This window comes from Jaculus jaculus, chromosome 5 (genome assembly GCF_020740685.1).
Source record: "Jaculus jaculus isolate mJacJac1 chromosome 5, mJacJac1.mat.Y.cur, whole genome shotgun sequence".
NCBI classification, from domain to species: Eukaryota; Metazoa; Chordata; class Mammalia; order Rodentia; family Dipodidae; genus Jaculus; species Jaculus jaculus.
In genome coordinates, this window is record NC_059106.1 from 3,190,852 (window position 1) to 3,207,091 (window position 16,240).

A 16,240-nucleotide genomic window follows, 5' to 3' on the forward strand; every position below is an offset into this window, starting at 1 on the left:
AGGGGCATCTGGAGTTCGTCTGTAGTGGCAAGAGGTCCTGGTGTGCCATTCTCTCTTTCTCTATTTGCCTCTCTCTCTGTGTTAAGTAAAATATTTTTAAAAATAAATGAATAAATAAAAAAATAAAAAGCAAAATTATATTGGGCTGGAGAGATTGCTTAGTGGTTAAGGCATTTGTCTATGCAGCCTAAGGATCCAGGTTCAATTCCCCAGGACCCACAAGGGGGCGCATGCATCTGGAGTTCATTTGCAGTGACTAGAGGTCCTGGTGTGCCCATTCTCTATCAGCCTCTTTCTCATAAATAAGTAAATAAGTAAATATTTTAAGATAAATTATAACTAATTTTGGTGGGCGAATGCATAGCCCTCTAGCACCATTGCCTCCTCACCCTTTTCTACCCTGAAAACTCTTTTAAAATGAGAAATGAGCCCAGTTTGTCCACTGTAGCGCACAGTCTATCCCAGGAAAGGAGGTAGAAAACTTTTGAAATTAAACTGACTGAGGAGGCTTCCCTTCAGGACTGGAGCACAGCTTCTAATTACCTTCTCACTGGGGTGAAGAGTCACGCCTGGCTCCAAGCCTTCTCCTTGCACATTTAAATAAGAAGGTGGGCCACAGGCCACTGGAGCCAGTAAAGAGAAGCCAGCTCAAAGAAGTGCCCCAAAACTGTTCGCCAGAAGCTTCCAAGCCCAGTTCTGAGGGCTTATAATTTTTAGACATTTATGATTATTGACTGTGCTTCTGGAGGCTGTGGAACAACTCTGTTAGAGAAAAGGTATGTGGGTCTGGGTATCGCTTAGTGGTAGGCCCTCTCCTATAATGTTGAGGACTTGGGTTCAAATCCTAGTACTGAGGGAAGGGAGTCTAGGCCTTGGATATCCTAAGGGAAGAGGGCATTTGGTTACCTTTGCTTGTTGCTGTGCCAAATGCCTGACGAGAAGCAGCCTAAAGGAGGCGGGTTGATTCTGGCTCAGTTTGAGGTACAGTCTGTCATGGCGGCAGGAGCGTAAGGCAGAGGGTCACAGTACGTCCATGGTCAGGAAGTTGAGACATTGGTGCTCAGCTTGCTCTCTCTGTGTTCAGTTCAGGACTCCAGTGTACAGGATGGGGCCACCAGATTTAGAGTGGGTCTTTCCACCTCCATTGACAAATCTGAACCCTCCCTCACTGACATGCTCAGAGCTTTGTCTCCTAGGTGATTCTAGATCCTGTCAAGTTGACAACTGAGATAAACCCTCACAGAAAGGGAATAAGGATCCAGGAGAGGGACCATGTGGGGGTTTGAAGTAAGTGTCTCTCATGAACTCATGTGTTCTGAATGCCTGGATCCCAGCTGGTGGCAATTTGGGAGGTGGAGCCTTGCTGGAGGAAGTGTATTGCTGGAGGAGAGATTATGGGTGTTATAGCCAGCTTCCCCTTGCCAGGGTGGTTTGACACACTCTCCTGCTACAGTTGCCCACCTGATATTGGCCAGGAGGTGATGTCAGTCTTTGCTCATGCCACATTTTCCCCTGTCTTCATGGAGCTTTCCCTTAAGTCTGTACACCAAAATATACCCTTTCCTCCCACAGGCTGCTCTATGCCATCAACTAAAAGGTAACTGCAATAGGCCACATGCCCTACAGCAATGGAAACCTGGGCTCTGTCCCCAATACAAGCTGTCCCTGTCACCTTCGGGTACAGAAAAGAGAGGCCCCTGAAGCCCATTGGAGCAACTACAAGCAAGGGCATTTAGTTCACCTCAGAAATGGAGGCATTCTGCACAGCATCACCAGGCGGCTGTTATAACAGAGCAGAAGACAAAAAAACAAAACAACAAAAAAAAAAAAAACAAAAAAAGGCCAGGGCTGGGGAGATGGTTCAGAGGGGAAAGTGCTTGCCATGCAAGCGTGAGGGCCTGACTTCAGATCCCCACATTCATGTAAAATGTCCAGCATAGACATGTGTGCTTGTAATCCCAGCCCGGGAGAGGTGGAGACTAACTGGACAGCCAGCCTCGCTGAATTGGTAAGCTCTGGGTTCAGTGAGATACCGTGTCAATAAACTAAAGTGGAGAGCAACTGAGGAAAACACTTCATGTCAACTTCTGTCCTCCACACATATGCATACATATGTGCACCTGTGCCCACACACAAAAGAACACACACACATGTACATACACCAAACACCATAAGTAAAAAAAAAAAAAAAAAAAAAATTCCCATAACAAAGCAAACAAACTGGTTACAATGGAAAATCTTACATGTGTATTTTACTGAAATAGGAAAAACTGGAAAAAGAAAAAAAAAATAGCTAACTCGGGGTGTTATTCCTTGGAGGGAAAAGAAGATATTCTTGAGGCATTGAGAACAATGAAGGAGGGACTCAAAGGTCCCTCTTGTCCAAACAACACCCTTCCAAAGCCTTTAAGCTGCTAGGCTTGGCTGCAGCACAGTGTGGCACATAGTGCCTTCAGCAACAGCAGGAAGCTACTCACCTCACTGAGGTAGATAAGAAAGGAGCAAGTGGACCCGTCCACTCCATACTCTGCGTAGCAGGGGTCTGAGCGCCACATATCTTTCATCCACTGAAAAGACAAGAGCAAAAGATGCTGCTGAGCAGGCTGCCCACGCGCTCCTGCATCAATATAGCTGATGCTCTGGGGAAGAGGCATGGGGACAGAGGGGGCATGGCAGGGTCCAGATGACCAGATTCTCCAAGACGCTCCACAGTGGACACTGGCCCAAGGAGAGGTGTGTACAGTACGAAGAGGCCAACAGAATCAATGAGCGGGGAACGTCATCAAGACCACATGGGTCCTGTGGGTCTGAAAACTACTGAGAGCTAAAGTTCCACAGCCCCCAGCAGGGGCCCAGGGCAGAGTGCAAGTACCGCACATGCTTGAGTGAGCACTCACACGCATTCCGAAAGGGCACTGCTAAGTGTTCCTGGAGTTCTCTCCATTCTCTAAGGTACGTGAGCCGAAATTTTTCCTTAAAAGCTGTTGCGGAGGAGGGGTCTACTCATGGGCAAGCCATAAAAATAGGAGTTTTAGGCAGGGCACACGTCTTTAATCCCAGCACTCGGGAGGCAGAGGTAGGAGGATCACCATGAGTTCGAGGCCACCCTAAGACTACATAGTGAATTCCAGGTCAGCTTGGGCTAGAATGAGACCCAACCTCAAAATAACAAACAAGCAAAAAAACAAACAAAAAGGATTTTTTCCAAAGCAGTGTAAAACAAAACAAGCCAAGTGTGGTGGCACACACCTTTCCCTGCACTCAGGAGGTTGAGGTAGGAGGATCACCATGACTTCAAGGCCAGCCTGGGACTACATAGTGCATTCCAGGTCAGCCTGGGCTAGAGAGAGACCCTAACTTGGGGAAAAAAAGATTGGGCTACAGTTCAGTAGTAAAGCACTTGCCAAGCACTCTGGCACCCCTGAGTGTGACCTCAAGTCTGCGAACATGCGTGCACATGCCCACATGCACACATGAAGTGTTTTTGGCATTCAGCTGCATATGCAAATTTGACATGCACGACACAGTATGCTGTAAATGGGCAGTGCTCTGGGCAGCAAGGAGAGGGGAGACTGACCCCAAAACAGCTTCCCCTTAGAACTGGCCCACCAATGGTCACCAGTACAGGGCTGGGAATGACATAGCAGGTGTTTGGGGTGACCCAGGCTCTCAGTCTGACTTGTGAGGGCCACAGTCCACCACCCACCACCACGAGGATGGAGGCACCTCGAAAGGTCTCAGTGTGAAGATGTGACCGGACATGGCTTCTGTCTTACCTTGATCTTCCCCTCGCAGTGGGGATAGCCATCCATAGGAGGCAATACACATTTTTCTTGAGCTCCATTAATGATGTCTGCAAAGAAAGAGAAACAACAAAGGATACTGTAAGGTCCACAGTACAGAGGTCTAACTCTGCTGAGAGCAAAAACGGAGAGAGAAACCCAAACACCGTGGTCTACACCAGCAACCAGGTTTTGATCAATGGAGCCACTCCAGCTCCAACCACAACTGATGGCTTCAACAAGCAGGACACTGCTGCTCAAGAGGGCATTCCTGTCCCACAAAGTGGGTACTGATGTATCTTACTGGAATTTAAAAAGAGGCATGTGAGGCTGGAGAGATGATTCAATGGTTAAGGCACTTACCTGAAAAGCCCAAGCTCGACCGTCCAGCACCCAGATAAAAGGAGATGTACAAAGTGGTTTCCGTTTGTAGTGGCTAGAAGCCCTGGTGCACCCACTTTCTCTTTCTCTATCTGCCTCTTTCTCTCAAATAAATGAATGAAATATTTTTTAAGTGTTGGAGAAATGGCTTAGTGGTTAAGGCACTTCTCTGCAAAGCCAAAGGACCTAGGTTCAACTCCCCAGGACCTGTGTAAGCCAGATGCACATGCATCTGGAGTTTATTTGCAGCAGCTGAAGGCCCTGGGGCACCCATTCTCTTTCTCAAATAAATAAAAATTTAAAAAGGTTAAAAAAGACATGTGTGACTGAAGAGCAAATTCACCGTTGTTTGAGACAAGGTCTCTCGCTGGCAAAAGCTCACTGATTTGCCTAGTCTGGCTACCAGCGATTCCCGGGGATCCGCTTGTCTCTGCCCCTCCCCCCCAGTGCTGTTATCACATGCAGCTCTGCATTTTTACATGGATTCTGAGGGTTGCACTTGGATCATCAAGCTTGCAAGGCAAGCACTTTACCAAGTGAGCCATCTCTCTAGCCCCCAGTATCAGACCTGAACAAATGCAGGGTTAACTGTTGATGCTTCCACAAATCATAAGCAAGGTTCACTAGGTACCACTGTTTACCTTTAATTAACCAGTTCAGTGCACGTGTGCACACACACACATTTCAAGCATCGTCAGTGATCAAGCATGCAGCATCACACTAGACATTTGCTTAACATTCATGCTAACCATTCCTCACTGAACAAGAGATCCATCAATAAGGCTACAAAATGAGTTTCAAGAGGGGATGGTGATGTATGCCTGTAAACCTATTCTCCCAGCACTTGGGACGTGGAGGCAGGTGGATCAGGAAATCAAGGTCACCCTGCATGTGACACTCTCTGAAAAGCAGAGATGGAAGTTAGGCATCGCCCTTGGTGCTGATTCTATGGATACTCACAGGTGGGCACGGTGTGTAAGAAACCTAACTACTGGTTCCTTGGTAACAATACAAGTGAGAAAGGGAAGGAAGCAAAGGAGAGGAGGTGGGGAGGGAGAAGACAGGGGATGTTTGTGAGCCTCACAGAGGCAGTAATTCAGACAGAAGGACCTTGTCCTGAGGAGTGCCTGTCAAAGCTCTTTCCTGTGCACTACCTACAGCGACAGCACTTCTGAAAACCTGGAGGCCATGACATAACATTGATAACATTGGCTGGGTTTTGCCCTTCTCCTTCTTCTTCTTCTTCTTCTTTTTTTTTTTTTTTTTTTTTTTTTTTGGGTGGGTGGGCAGGCGAGAGAATAGGTGCACCAGGGCCTCCAGCCACTTCAAGTGAACACCAGATGTGTGCCACCTTGTGCACATGCGTGACTTGTGCACTGTAGCTATCACCTTGTGCGTCTGGCTTACATGGGTTCTGGGGAGTTGAATCCAGGTCCTTAGGCGTTACCGTAACCGCTACGCCCTCTCTCCAACCCTGGGTTTTGTCTTTTTGTGTGTATGATGTGAGTCTGTGTACACACAGGCACAGAACACATGTGTATATCAGAAGATAATCTCCAACACTGGCCCTCGCCCTTCGCCTTGTCCGGGGCAGAGTCTCTGCTTCACCAAGCGGCCATCTGGCCTGCGAGCTTTTGGGGATTCTCCTTCCTGGCCCCTCCTTGCCACCTGAATGCTGGGATTCCAGGTTTGTGTGTGTGCCTCACTTGGGTTCTAGGGACCCAAAACCAGGTCCTTGCCTGGAAAGTACTTTACCCACTGACCCCCCCCCCCCCCAGCCTGCCACTGACTTAAACTGGAAGTGAACAGGCACCTGATAGGTTAAGGGTGACGGATGGCCTCACCACCACTATTATAAAGGGATGGAGGGAGGAGCAGAAGGGACAGGTTGAGAAAAGCGTTCAGAAACTTCAGGAACCATGGCCAACTGTCTGCCACTGGAAGTCTCAGGAAACTGAGCTGAATCTTCCCATCTGGGCCCTTTGCCAGCAGCTAGGATAACCATCTTCATGGTGAGGGTGTCACGGCATCCCAAAGTACCCCACAAATATGTCCTCTCAAAAGATAAAGGGTCTCCAGTAACCACTCTGTGGCAGGACAAGATAGCATTTCTCCCAGCACACCTGAGAGGATCATGTGGTCACACTTATCAGATGGCCCCTGCAAAGTACATCCACATAGCCTGCCACTGCCCTGGCTGAGCATCAGCCAGGAGCCAATGACCATGCTGGGCTCAGCCTTTTCCAGCCCCTTCATAAACGGACTTGGCCGTGGGAGCTAGCAGCAATAAACTGTAGAAACGTCAGCCATGGTGAGACACAGTCTCCCATTAAAAATGACCTCACCACTTATTTTCAGCTTGGCGAATATTCATCCAAGCCTGCTTCACTTTTGTACTATGAGAAAAGTGATGTAACTGAATCCAAATGAATCCTGTACACATACTCCAGGAAGATAGTTTCACAGTCTTAGGAAACTCCCTACCCACCAAAAGAGCCAGGAAGCCATGGTGTGACGATCCGCCAAGGCCCACTCATGGCTACTGAAGAGTACATGGGGTGAGTGTCCCTTATTGGAAATGCTTGGGGACACAAGTGTTTCACATCTCACAGACTTTCAGATATTACACATCTGCATATACTTTACTTAAATTGAACATTCCTAACAGAATATCCCAATCCAAAATGCTCCAAAATTTTAAATTTTTGAGTATCAAGTTACAAAGTTTCAAATTTGAAGGCTGGGGATGCAGCTTGGTCGGCAGAATGCCTGCCTAGTGTGTACAAAGCCCTGGGATCGCTCTCCAGCACTGTATGCAGTGGGCGTAGGGACGTGCCTGTAATCCCAGCACTCAGGAGGCGGTGGGAGGAGGATCAAGATGCCAGTATGAAGGCTGAGGTTACACAGGAGTGTTATACCCAGCAAGCTACAAACACATGACAAGCCCCAAGTCACTAGTCATTTTTTTGTTTTTGTTTCTTTGAGGTAGGGTCTCACTCTGGCCCAGGCTGAGCTGGAATTCACTATGTAGTCTCAGGGTGGCCTCGAACTCACAGCGATCCTCCTACCTCTGCCTCCCGAGTGCAGGGATTAAAGGCGTGCGCCACCATGCCTGGCTCCCAAGTCACTAGTTCCAGGAATGTCCCTCAAGAGAAAAGACTGCTTATCACACACCTAAGAGCATACAATAGGCAAAAAACAATTAGCATGAAGTAACTTCACTGATACCGAGAAAAGAATTTATCATTGGGCAAGCAAAATGAGACAGGAGCTCACAAAACTAAAATGGCCATAATCAAAAACTGTCGTAACAGCAAGTACTGGCAAGGACGTGAGGAACCACTGCTTTCAGACTCCAGGGGTGGAGACAAGATCATGTAAATGCTTAGAAACATAGCTCAGCAGTGCATTTAAAAGTAAGATTTAACCCAGTGATGGCATGCATTGGGTCATGCTACAGAAAAATGAAAAAAAAAAAAGCAATTCCACAATAATCCTCGTACACAAATATTCACAGTAGTGGTGCTAAATCAGAGCCAGCCTACGGAGTGTGTGTACACAAACTCACATCATACACACAAAAACACTTGCACATGCTACATACAATAAGCCAGACCTTCCAAGCACTGTGCTTGATGAAAGCAGTGAGTCACAAATACTGCCTATTATAGAAGTTGATTTAGCAGATATAGATGAGTGCTTAGCATCAAGGAGGGAAGGTGAACAGGGGAAGGTAGTGATGGTTAAATGGTACAGAAGTTATTTGGAGGTGATAAAATGCTCTAAAACTTGATAAGGGCTGTACAGTTCTGCAAACACACTAGAAGCACTGGGAGCTAACAGGGCAAAGGGGTGGACTCTAATGGTATATAAATCATACCTCGAGTCAAGCTGTTTCAAACACCAGGAATTACTGCCAAGTCATGCAGTAAATACTGCTCCCAGATGATCACCTTCAGTGGTTTAGTGTCTTTCCAAAAGTGAACAGGGGACTCACAGCAATCCCTCCTCAGGGAGGGGGAGTCTTCCATAGCCTGGGGAACCCACAACTTGCTCATCAGACAAGGCACTTTAACAGCTCAGTGCAAGGACAATAGGGACCTGCAAAGGCAAAGGACTTGAGCTCACAGTGCTTGTCACTACCTACACAAGCACACTTGACAGGAGGGGAAAATGATGGCATCAAAACAGACGAGGGCCTAGTTGGAAAGAAAAAGAGATTCTGTGAGGGGGTACTCAAGCTGCAGAAAAGGGAGGGTGGTAGAAGGGGATTATGATCATGGTATATTGTCTATATGGATGGAGGTTGTCCATAAAATACTTCTTTTTTTTTTCTTATTTGAGAGCGACAGACACAGAGAGAAAGACAGATAGAGGGAGAGAGAGAGAATGGGCGCGCCATGGCTTCCAGCCTCTGCAAACGAACTCCAGACGCGTGCGCTCCCTTGTGCATCTGGCTAACGTGGGACCTGGGGAACCGAGCCTCGAACCGGGGTCCTTAGGCTTCACAGGCAAGCGCTTAACCGCTAAGCCATCTCTCCAGCCCAAAATACTTCTTTAATAAAAGGACTTAGGCTGGAGAGATGGCTTGGTGGTTAAGGCACTTGCCTGAGAAGCCTAAGGACTCATGTTCGACTCTCCAGATCCCATGTAAGCCAGACGCACAGTGACGCAAGCACGTGAGGTTGCACATGCTTGCAAAAGTGGACACAAGCATCTAGAGTACAACTGCAGTGGCTGGAGGCCTGGCATGCCAACTCTCTGTCTCTCTCTGTCTCACATTTAAAAAACATGCCAGTCTGATAGACTTGCCCCGAAAAAAAAAAAGGATTTATAGGCAAGAAGAGGCCCTGCAGGGATGGAGGGATGGGTGCCTGGTAGGATCATCAGACTTCCAGGACCCATCAGATCACTTGCTCCCACACCCAGGGTCTCTCTGTCTTGTGGTTACACTGGGATCTTAGGAGTAAATGCAGAACAGAGAAGCAGCTAGACAAATTCCAGGTAACCTGGAAGTGCTGCTTGATTAAGCCTGTGGATTTGACACCCTCTTCTCCTGGCTTTGAGGCCCTCCTCTCCTTCCAACTTTGCCACTTTCCTTGGGCATCACAATTAACCATCACAAAAACAATTATCCCCATTCAACCCAAGTCACCAGGGCTCAGACTGTAGCTCAGCAAGGCCATGGAATAAAGCAATCACTCTTAATTGCACACATTTTAAAAGTCACTTGGGGAGTTTAAAGTAACATTCTTCACACTGGATACTGTGATGTGGTAAATGGCTGGGGTTCTCTTCCTGCTGCTCCTACCTCATGGGACTCATCGTCAGCCACAGCTGGGGACCTAGACGGTAAGTGGTAAAGGTAAGTAAGCGACACTGCAGAAGTGGGGGATGGGTCGGAGATGGAGCAAAGCTTTACCCATGTTCAAACAATCAGAGAGTTCTGCTGTGGAACAATCCCAACCCTGGTGGGAGAGGACAGCCACTCCTCTAGGTGTGAGCGTGAGGGTGCGCGTGTGTGTGTTGGGGGGTCGTGGTCAGACCAAAGCTGAGGACACATGAGCAGGCACTGATCACTGCGGAGCTGAGCTCTGGACTTAGAGTCCAGTGCATCGGTTACTGCTGCAGACAGGGAGAAGTCGCTGTAGTCACTTGTGTAGTTTGGGGACAGTCTGAATAGGGAAGCAATCTGCTTGGGAGGGAGAAGTAATCTAACTGTTCACCATATTTTAATAAAAATGTGAACATACTGTAATCTAAAAAAAATACTATTATACACACACCTGCATAAAATCTTTATAGTTGAACAGTTTTATATCTAATGTAAATTGCTCAGGAGTCAAAATCTACCTTACATTGTTACAGAAGTCAGCACCATTTTCTTTTTCTTTGGAACAGGGTTTCATATAGCCCAGGGTGGACTCAAAGTCTCTATGTAGACAAGGATGACCTTAGCCATTTAAAAAAAATTATTTATTTATTTATTTGACAGAGAAAGAGGGAGAGAGAGAGAGCATAGGCATGCCAGGGCCTCCAGCCACTGCAAATGAACTCCAGATGTGTGCGCCCCCTTGTGAATCTGTCTAACATGGGTCCTGGGGAATCGAACCAGGGTCCTTTGGTTTTGCAGGCAAACGCCTAAACCGCTAAGCCATCCCTCCAGCCCACCTTAACCTTTTGATCCTCCTGCCTCCACCTCCCAAATGCTGGATCACAGGGGTGCAGTACCACAGCTGGTTTATGCACTGCTGGGATTGAACCCAGAGCTTTGTGCACACTAGACATGCACCCCACCCACTGCTACATCCCCAGCCCTGAAAGAGAATTTACAAAGAAACTTATGAATGTTTTACCCTTTCTTGAATTGACAGCCCCCTCTAATGCCTTTCTTAAACAGTTTCTTGATAAGCATTTTCATTGAGCAAAACCCACATTGGTGCCTAGCTGGAAGGTAAGTACTGAATTCTTTATATGGCGTAGCATGGGACTCTAAAAGCATACTTAACATAGATCTCCAATCTCTACATAGCAAATCAACTGTTTTATAAAACATCATCTTCTCTGTAACACACCTGCTTGTTATGAAGGGACCTGCTCCAGGTGGACACAGAAATGCAGAGAGCTGCACTCCAGTGCCCCTTTCTGCCCAAGTCCTTAACCACCGCCACCCTCAGCAGTGTGAGGGAAATAACATCTGCGCTGGAAATGTGGATCCATGGGTAGAATGCTTTCCAGAGAGAGAAAGAGGCAAAGAGAAAGAGAGAATGGGCACATCAGGGCCTCCAGCCGCTGCAAATGAACTCCAGATGCATGCGCCCCCTTGTGCATCTGGCTTACATGGGTCCTGGGGAGTTGAACCAGGGTCCTTAGGCTTCGCAGGCAAGCACCTTAACAGCTATGGCTTTGTTATTTTTTATTTGTTTGTTTTATTTTTATTTTTTATTTGAGAGCAACAGACAGAGAGAGAAAGAGACAGAGAGAGAGAGAATGGGCATGCCAGGGCCTCCAGCCACCACAGACGAACTCCAAACACATGCACCTCCTTGTGTATCTGGATAACATGGGTCCTGGGGAATCAAGCCTCGAACTGGGGTCCTTAGGCTTCACAGACAAGCGCTTAACTGCTAAGCCATCTCTCCAGCCCTTGTTTATTTTTTTTGAAAAAATTATTTATTTATGTGACAGAGAAAGAGGGAGGAAGGGAGGGAGAGAGACAGAGAGAGAATGGGCACGCCAGGGCCTCTAACCATTGCAAATGAATTCCAGACATGTGCGCCCCCTAGTGCATCTGACTAACGTGGGTTTTGGAGATTCAAACCTGGATCCTTTGGCTTTGCAGGCAAACACCTTAACTGCTATGCCATTCCTTCAGCCCTGGATTTTTTTTTAATGATGTTGACACTGGAGATCAAACTCAAGTCCTTATGCCTACAAGTATTTTACCAATTAAGCCATCTCCCCAAATGCCCAAAAACATCACCATCAGAACACCTTCTGTGATGGTTTGAATAACATCTTCTCACAGCCTCATGCATTCTGAATACTTGGTCCCCACCTGGTGGCAATTTGGGAGGTGGAGGCTTGCTAGAGGAGGGGGGTGTTGCTGGGGGTGGGCTTAGGCCAGCTCCCTTGCCAGTAGCAGTCCAGCTCTCTGAGACTAACTTCCACCCGGATGATGTGATGCCCAGTCTCTGCTCCACAGTGATTTCCTAACATGCAGAAACCTCCCTGACACTGTAAGCAGAAATCCCACCAGGTGCTTTGTGCCAGCCCTAAGAAGGTGTAACTGCAACACCCTTCAGAGATACAGCTCATTGAGAGAGCCTGTCCACACCACCAAACAGCACGCACCAGCCCCACTCCACCAGCTCTCTGCCAACGTGGTATCTGTGCCCTGCCTGGCGACATTCTGTGTCTGCCCGGTTGGTGCGTGTGAGATCGCAGTGTGTGGGAGCGCGGGGAGTATAGGTCATGCTCCGTGACGGAGATGTTTTGGAATTATGGAAAGAGAAATGCTTAAGCCTTTTAAATAAATACAATTGCACAATAGCACACATACTTGTGTTTAAATATTTTAGCAGCTCTGGGGTTGCAAGATAAAATCAGGTTTGTAACATGATTTGGGTAATCAAGAGTTCTTCTAAGGCAGAAATCTGCATGTATTTATCTCTTTGTAGATAGCATTTCCTATAAGTATATACTTAATTTCTGCTATCATTTTTTTTCTGCAACAAAATATTCTTTTTTTTTTTTCTTTTTGTGAGGTAGGGTCTCACTCTGGCCCAGGCTGATCTGGAATTCACTATGCAGTGTCAGGGTGGCCTCGAACTCAACAGTGATCCTCCTACCTCTGCCTCCCAAGTGCTGGGATTAAAGGCATGCGCCACCACACCTGACTTATTCTTTGGTATTTTAAGTAACCACATGAGGAACATGAAAGTACTCCATGTGGGTATCAATTATGTAATTAGTTGTAATAAATGGACATAACAGTCACTAATTTAAGAGAATCTTATTTTGTACTTCAAAACCAAAAAGTTGTACTGGTATCATTTTGAGCAAAAATTATTCTTGAAATAGTTTTGGCATGTGCATATGTGTATGAAGTATGTTGGTGTAGTGTGTGTATGTAGAGTGTGTTCCTACATGCATGTAGATGTGTGCAAGTTGGGCCCATGCATGCTGGGGTCAGAGGGGAGTACCATGTGACCCCTGTCATTCCTCCGCTGGTACCCTTGAGGCTGAGGGTCCCACTGAGCCTGCAGCTGCTCAGGTTTTGGTTATTCTGGCTGACCAGTGAGCTGTGGAGATTCTCTAGCCTCTGTCCCCATAGGTCTGCGGTTACAGGGGTGTGTGGTCACACCCACCTGCTTACATGGGTGCTGGGTGCACCCTGGAAGGTCTCAGGCCCTCCTGAGATCTTGTGTGGGAAGCACTCTTATCTGCTAAGCCATCTCCCCAGCCCCTCTAAATAATATTTTAAAAAACAAGATATAAACTGACATATTTTCAGGCATCCTTAGCTGTCAATTTTGATTTGAAATGATGTAATTGGGAAGTCTGTAGCAAATATTAAAAATTCAAGATGATACTGGCAAAAACTGTATCGTATTCTCAAGTTGCAGGCCTCAGGCATTTGATGACTGCCTTCCTTTTGCAATAAAGAAGATAGGGCCTAGCCTTTCATAACTTCCCTGTTCTCACAGGCAGGTGACTGGGGGGGGGGGGTAAAGAGGCATTACACAGTTATCTTTCTGGAACAGGAAATGTCCCTGGGACAGGGACATACACATTTTTCTTCATGCCCTCAAACCATGGTGGTTCAATTTTTCTTCTAGAACAGGCTTGAGTTACACATAGTGCATGCATTTCTGACCTCTCTTATCAACGTGTCAAGGGTGTTTTGGGCTATATTCTATATGCATGTGGATTTGTATTTTCAGACACGATAAGAGAAGAAAATAGTATAGAAGTAGAATCTATGGGACAAGGCTGGCTATGTTCCTAACCCATTTTACTTGTGTAAGTCACACCATAGTTGTGAACGCCCTCTGCCTTGAATCACTTGAAACACTTGACAGGTGTTTGGAATCCTCTCAGTAGTACCTAAGGAGGAAGTGCCTTGACTCCCCTCATAACAGAAGATCGAGGTAAACTTTTGTTGGGCCTAGAGAAATGGCTCAGGGGTTGGTTAAAGGCACTTGCTCTGACAGTCTGGCAGCCAGAATATGTATGCCTGTCACCCACCTAAAGCCAGATGCATGGTGGCATATGTGTCTGAAATCCCAACGAGCTGAAGGCAATGGGAGGTAGAGCCAGGAAAATCCCAAATCCTAAAACTTGGAGGCAGCTAGTCTGGCCTGCCCAAGGGCAAACGAGAGAGATATTGTTTCAAAGGAGGTGAAAGAGGAGAACCAACCCTCAGAGTTGCTCTCTGTTTCCACATGCCTTTAATCACAGAACTCTGGAGGCAGAGATAGGAGGTAGGAGGGTCACTGTGAGTTCAAGGCCAGCCTGGAGCTACAGAATAAGTCCCCAGGTCAGTCTGGGCTAGAGTGAGACCCGTCCTCAACTCCTGTCCAAATAAAAACAGGGCTTCATAATCTCACATGGCCTTGGACACCTGGTCATCTGTGCAGGAACGAAGGAAGCCTGGCATGGTAGTCATGTAAACAAATGTGTGTAACCATACAGTTGAGAGCAATGTGCACATCCTTAGATATTGTTTAGGATTCACTCTTTTGGCATGTATTATGTTTGGTTATGTAGTACGTTGTGTTTATGTATAGTGTAATGATGTGTATGTGTGAAGATGTGGTGCCCATGTGCACACATGGAGAAGCCAGCTGTGAATACTGGGTGTCCTCTTCTGTCGCATTTCTACGTCGCTTCCTTGAGACAGTCTCTCAAGGAACGAGGAGGCACCGTTTTTTTTCCGAGGCAAGTCCAACAGACTGGCCCTTTTTTATGCGGAGGCAGGGGACTGGCATGCCAGGGCCTCCAGCCACTGCAATCTCCAGACGTGTGCACCCCTTGTGCGCATGTGTGACCTTGCATGCTCGTGTCACCTTATGCGTCTGGCTTACATGGGATCTGGAGTCAAACCTGAGTCCTTGGGCTTCGCAGGCAAGTGCCTTAGCTGCTAAGCCATCTCTCCAGCCCACTGCCTTTTTATTGTCAGACTGAGTGACCAGTGAGCTCCAGTGAGGGTCGGGGTTACTCAGGTGCTGAGAAGAGAGCCAGGGCCCTCTAAGGTCGTCTGTGTGGCCAGCGTTCTTACCTGCTGAGGTGATTGGAATGCGAACTTCCCCCGAAGTCTCATATGTTTGTAGTCAAGCCTCCTACTTAATCCCCAAATGTTGGAGCCTTTGGGAGATGAAAGCTACCTGGAGGAGGTGAACCTGAGGCGGGACTCCAGTGCCACAGCCCAGCCCACTTGCCAGACCCACCTTCCTTTCCTCCGCGCTGACGTGCGGGTGTGACTCCTGGCTGTCTGCTCTGCCATGCGTTCCCCGCCATGACGCACCTGCCCTCCGAGCTGGGAGCCCGAAACACACCCTTCCCTCTCATCAGCTGCCTCTGGTCCGGTGCTTTGTCCCAGCAACGAGGAGGCAACTGCCACATCACGCTTGTGTTTTGGAGTCACTCGGAAGCATAGTAAGGGCCATCTGGACTCAGCATTGGGATACTATGACAGTCGTTTTCATGAACTGAGATAACTACTAACTGTGAGGTCACATATACAGCACCAAACACTGAGCAAAAAGACGGTTCACATTCCAGGAAGGATAGTGTGAGAGTTCACCACACTCTAGTGAACAGCACACAACTTAAATGTTAACATTTCTGAAATTTTCCATTTAACATTGCTAGATCACAGTTGACCTTGGATAAGTGAACCTACAGAAAAAAAAAAAAAAAAACACAACCCTTTTATCCAAAGGCAGGGTACTGTTTCCTATGCAGACTGTGGTTAGATAAGAAAACATATTACAATCTCTACAATAGGCAACTGTAAACTATAGCTCACAGGCCAAATCTGAGAACTACTTACTTTTGTAATCAGTTTCCCTTGAACTTACCACTCACAGAAGTAAGTGTGTGTGTTTGTGTGTGTGTGTGTGTGTGTGTGTGTGTGTGTGTGTGATAGAGAGAGAGAGAGAGTGAGAGAGAGAGAGAGAGAGAGAGAGGGAGAGAGAGAGAGCGCATGGGGAAAAATACTCTGACACAGAAACAAATTGACATGGGTGTTGTTCTGTCCTTCTGGGCTCTGGCTCATACATGTGAGTTCTAGAATGTTCTTATTCTCCTCCACTCAGTGCACCTGTCTTTCCTGGATGCTGTCTCCATGGGTGTCAGGCCACCATCAGCCACAGACAGCAGCTGCCACACCTGGCTGAGGCCAAATCCCTTAATATGACACCTCTCCAAGTGACTCTGCCTTTCTGACTCAATTTTGAATAATACAAAGAGAGAAAAAATTTCAAAGGCCAAATCCCAGCATGCACATTAAAAACCAGGTACAGTGGTGGGTGCCTATAATCCCAGCACTGCTTGGGAAGCAGAGACAGGAG

The 16,240-nt window shown here is 47.2% G+C and overlaps 1 protein-coding gene across 5 annotated transcripts in view; it reads right to left on the reverse strand.

The window, feature by feature from the left end:
* The window catches only part of Mgat5 (alpha-1,6-mannosylglycoprotein 6-beta-N-acetylglucosaminyltransferase), a 307,809-nt gene that overhangs the window by 124,082 nt on the left and 167,487 nt on the right, over nucleotides 1-16,240 (reverse strand). For all 5 annotated transcript variants that reach the window (XM_045151121.1, XM_045151124.1, XM_004668162.2 and 2 more), the window contains 2 exons: nucleotides 3,777-3,853; nucleotides 2,478-2,567 (listed from right to left, as the gene is read on the reverse strand). In XM_045151121.1, the coding sequence (XP_045007056.1) occupies nucleotides 2,478-2,567; nucleotides 3,777-3,853 (167 nt within the window). The remainder of the gene's footprint in view (nucleotides 1-2,477; nucleotides 2,568-3,776; nucleotides 3,854-16,240) is intronic.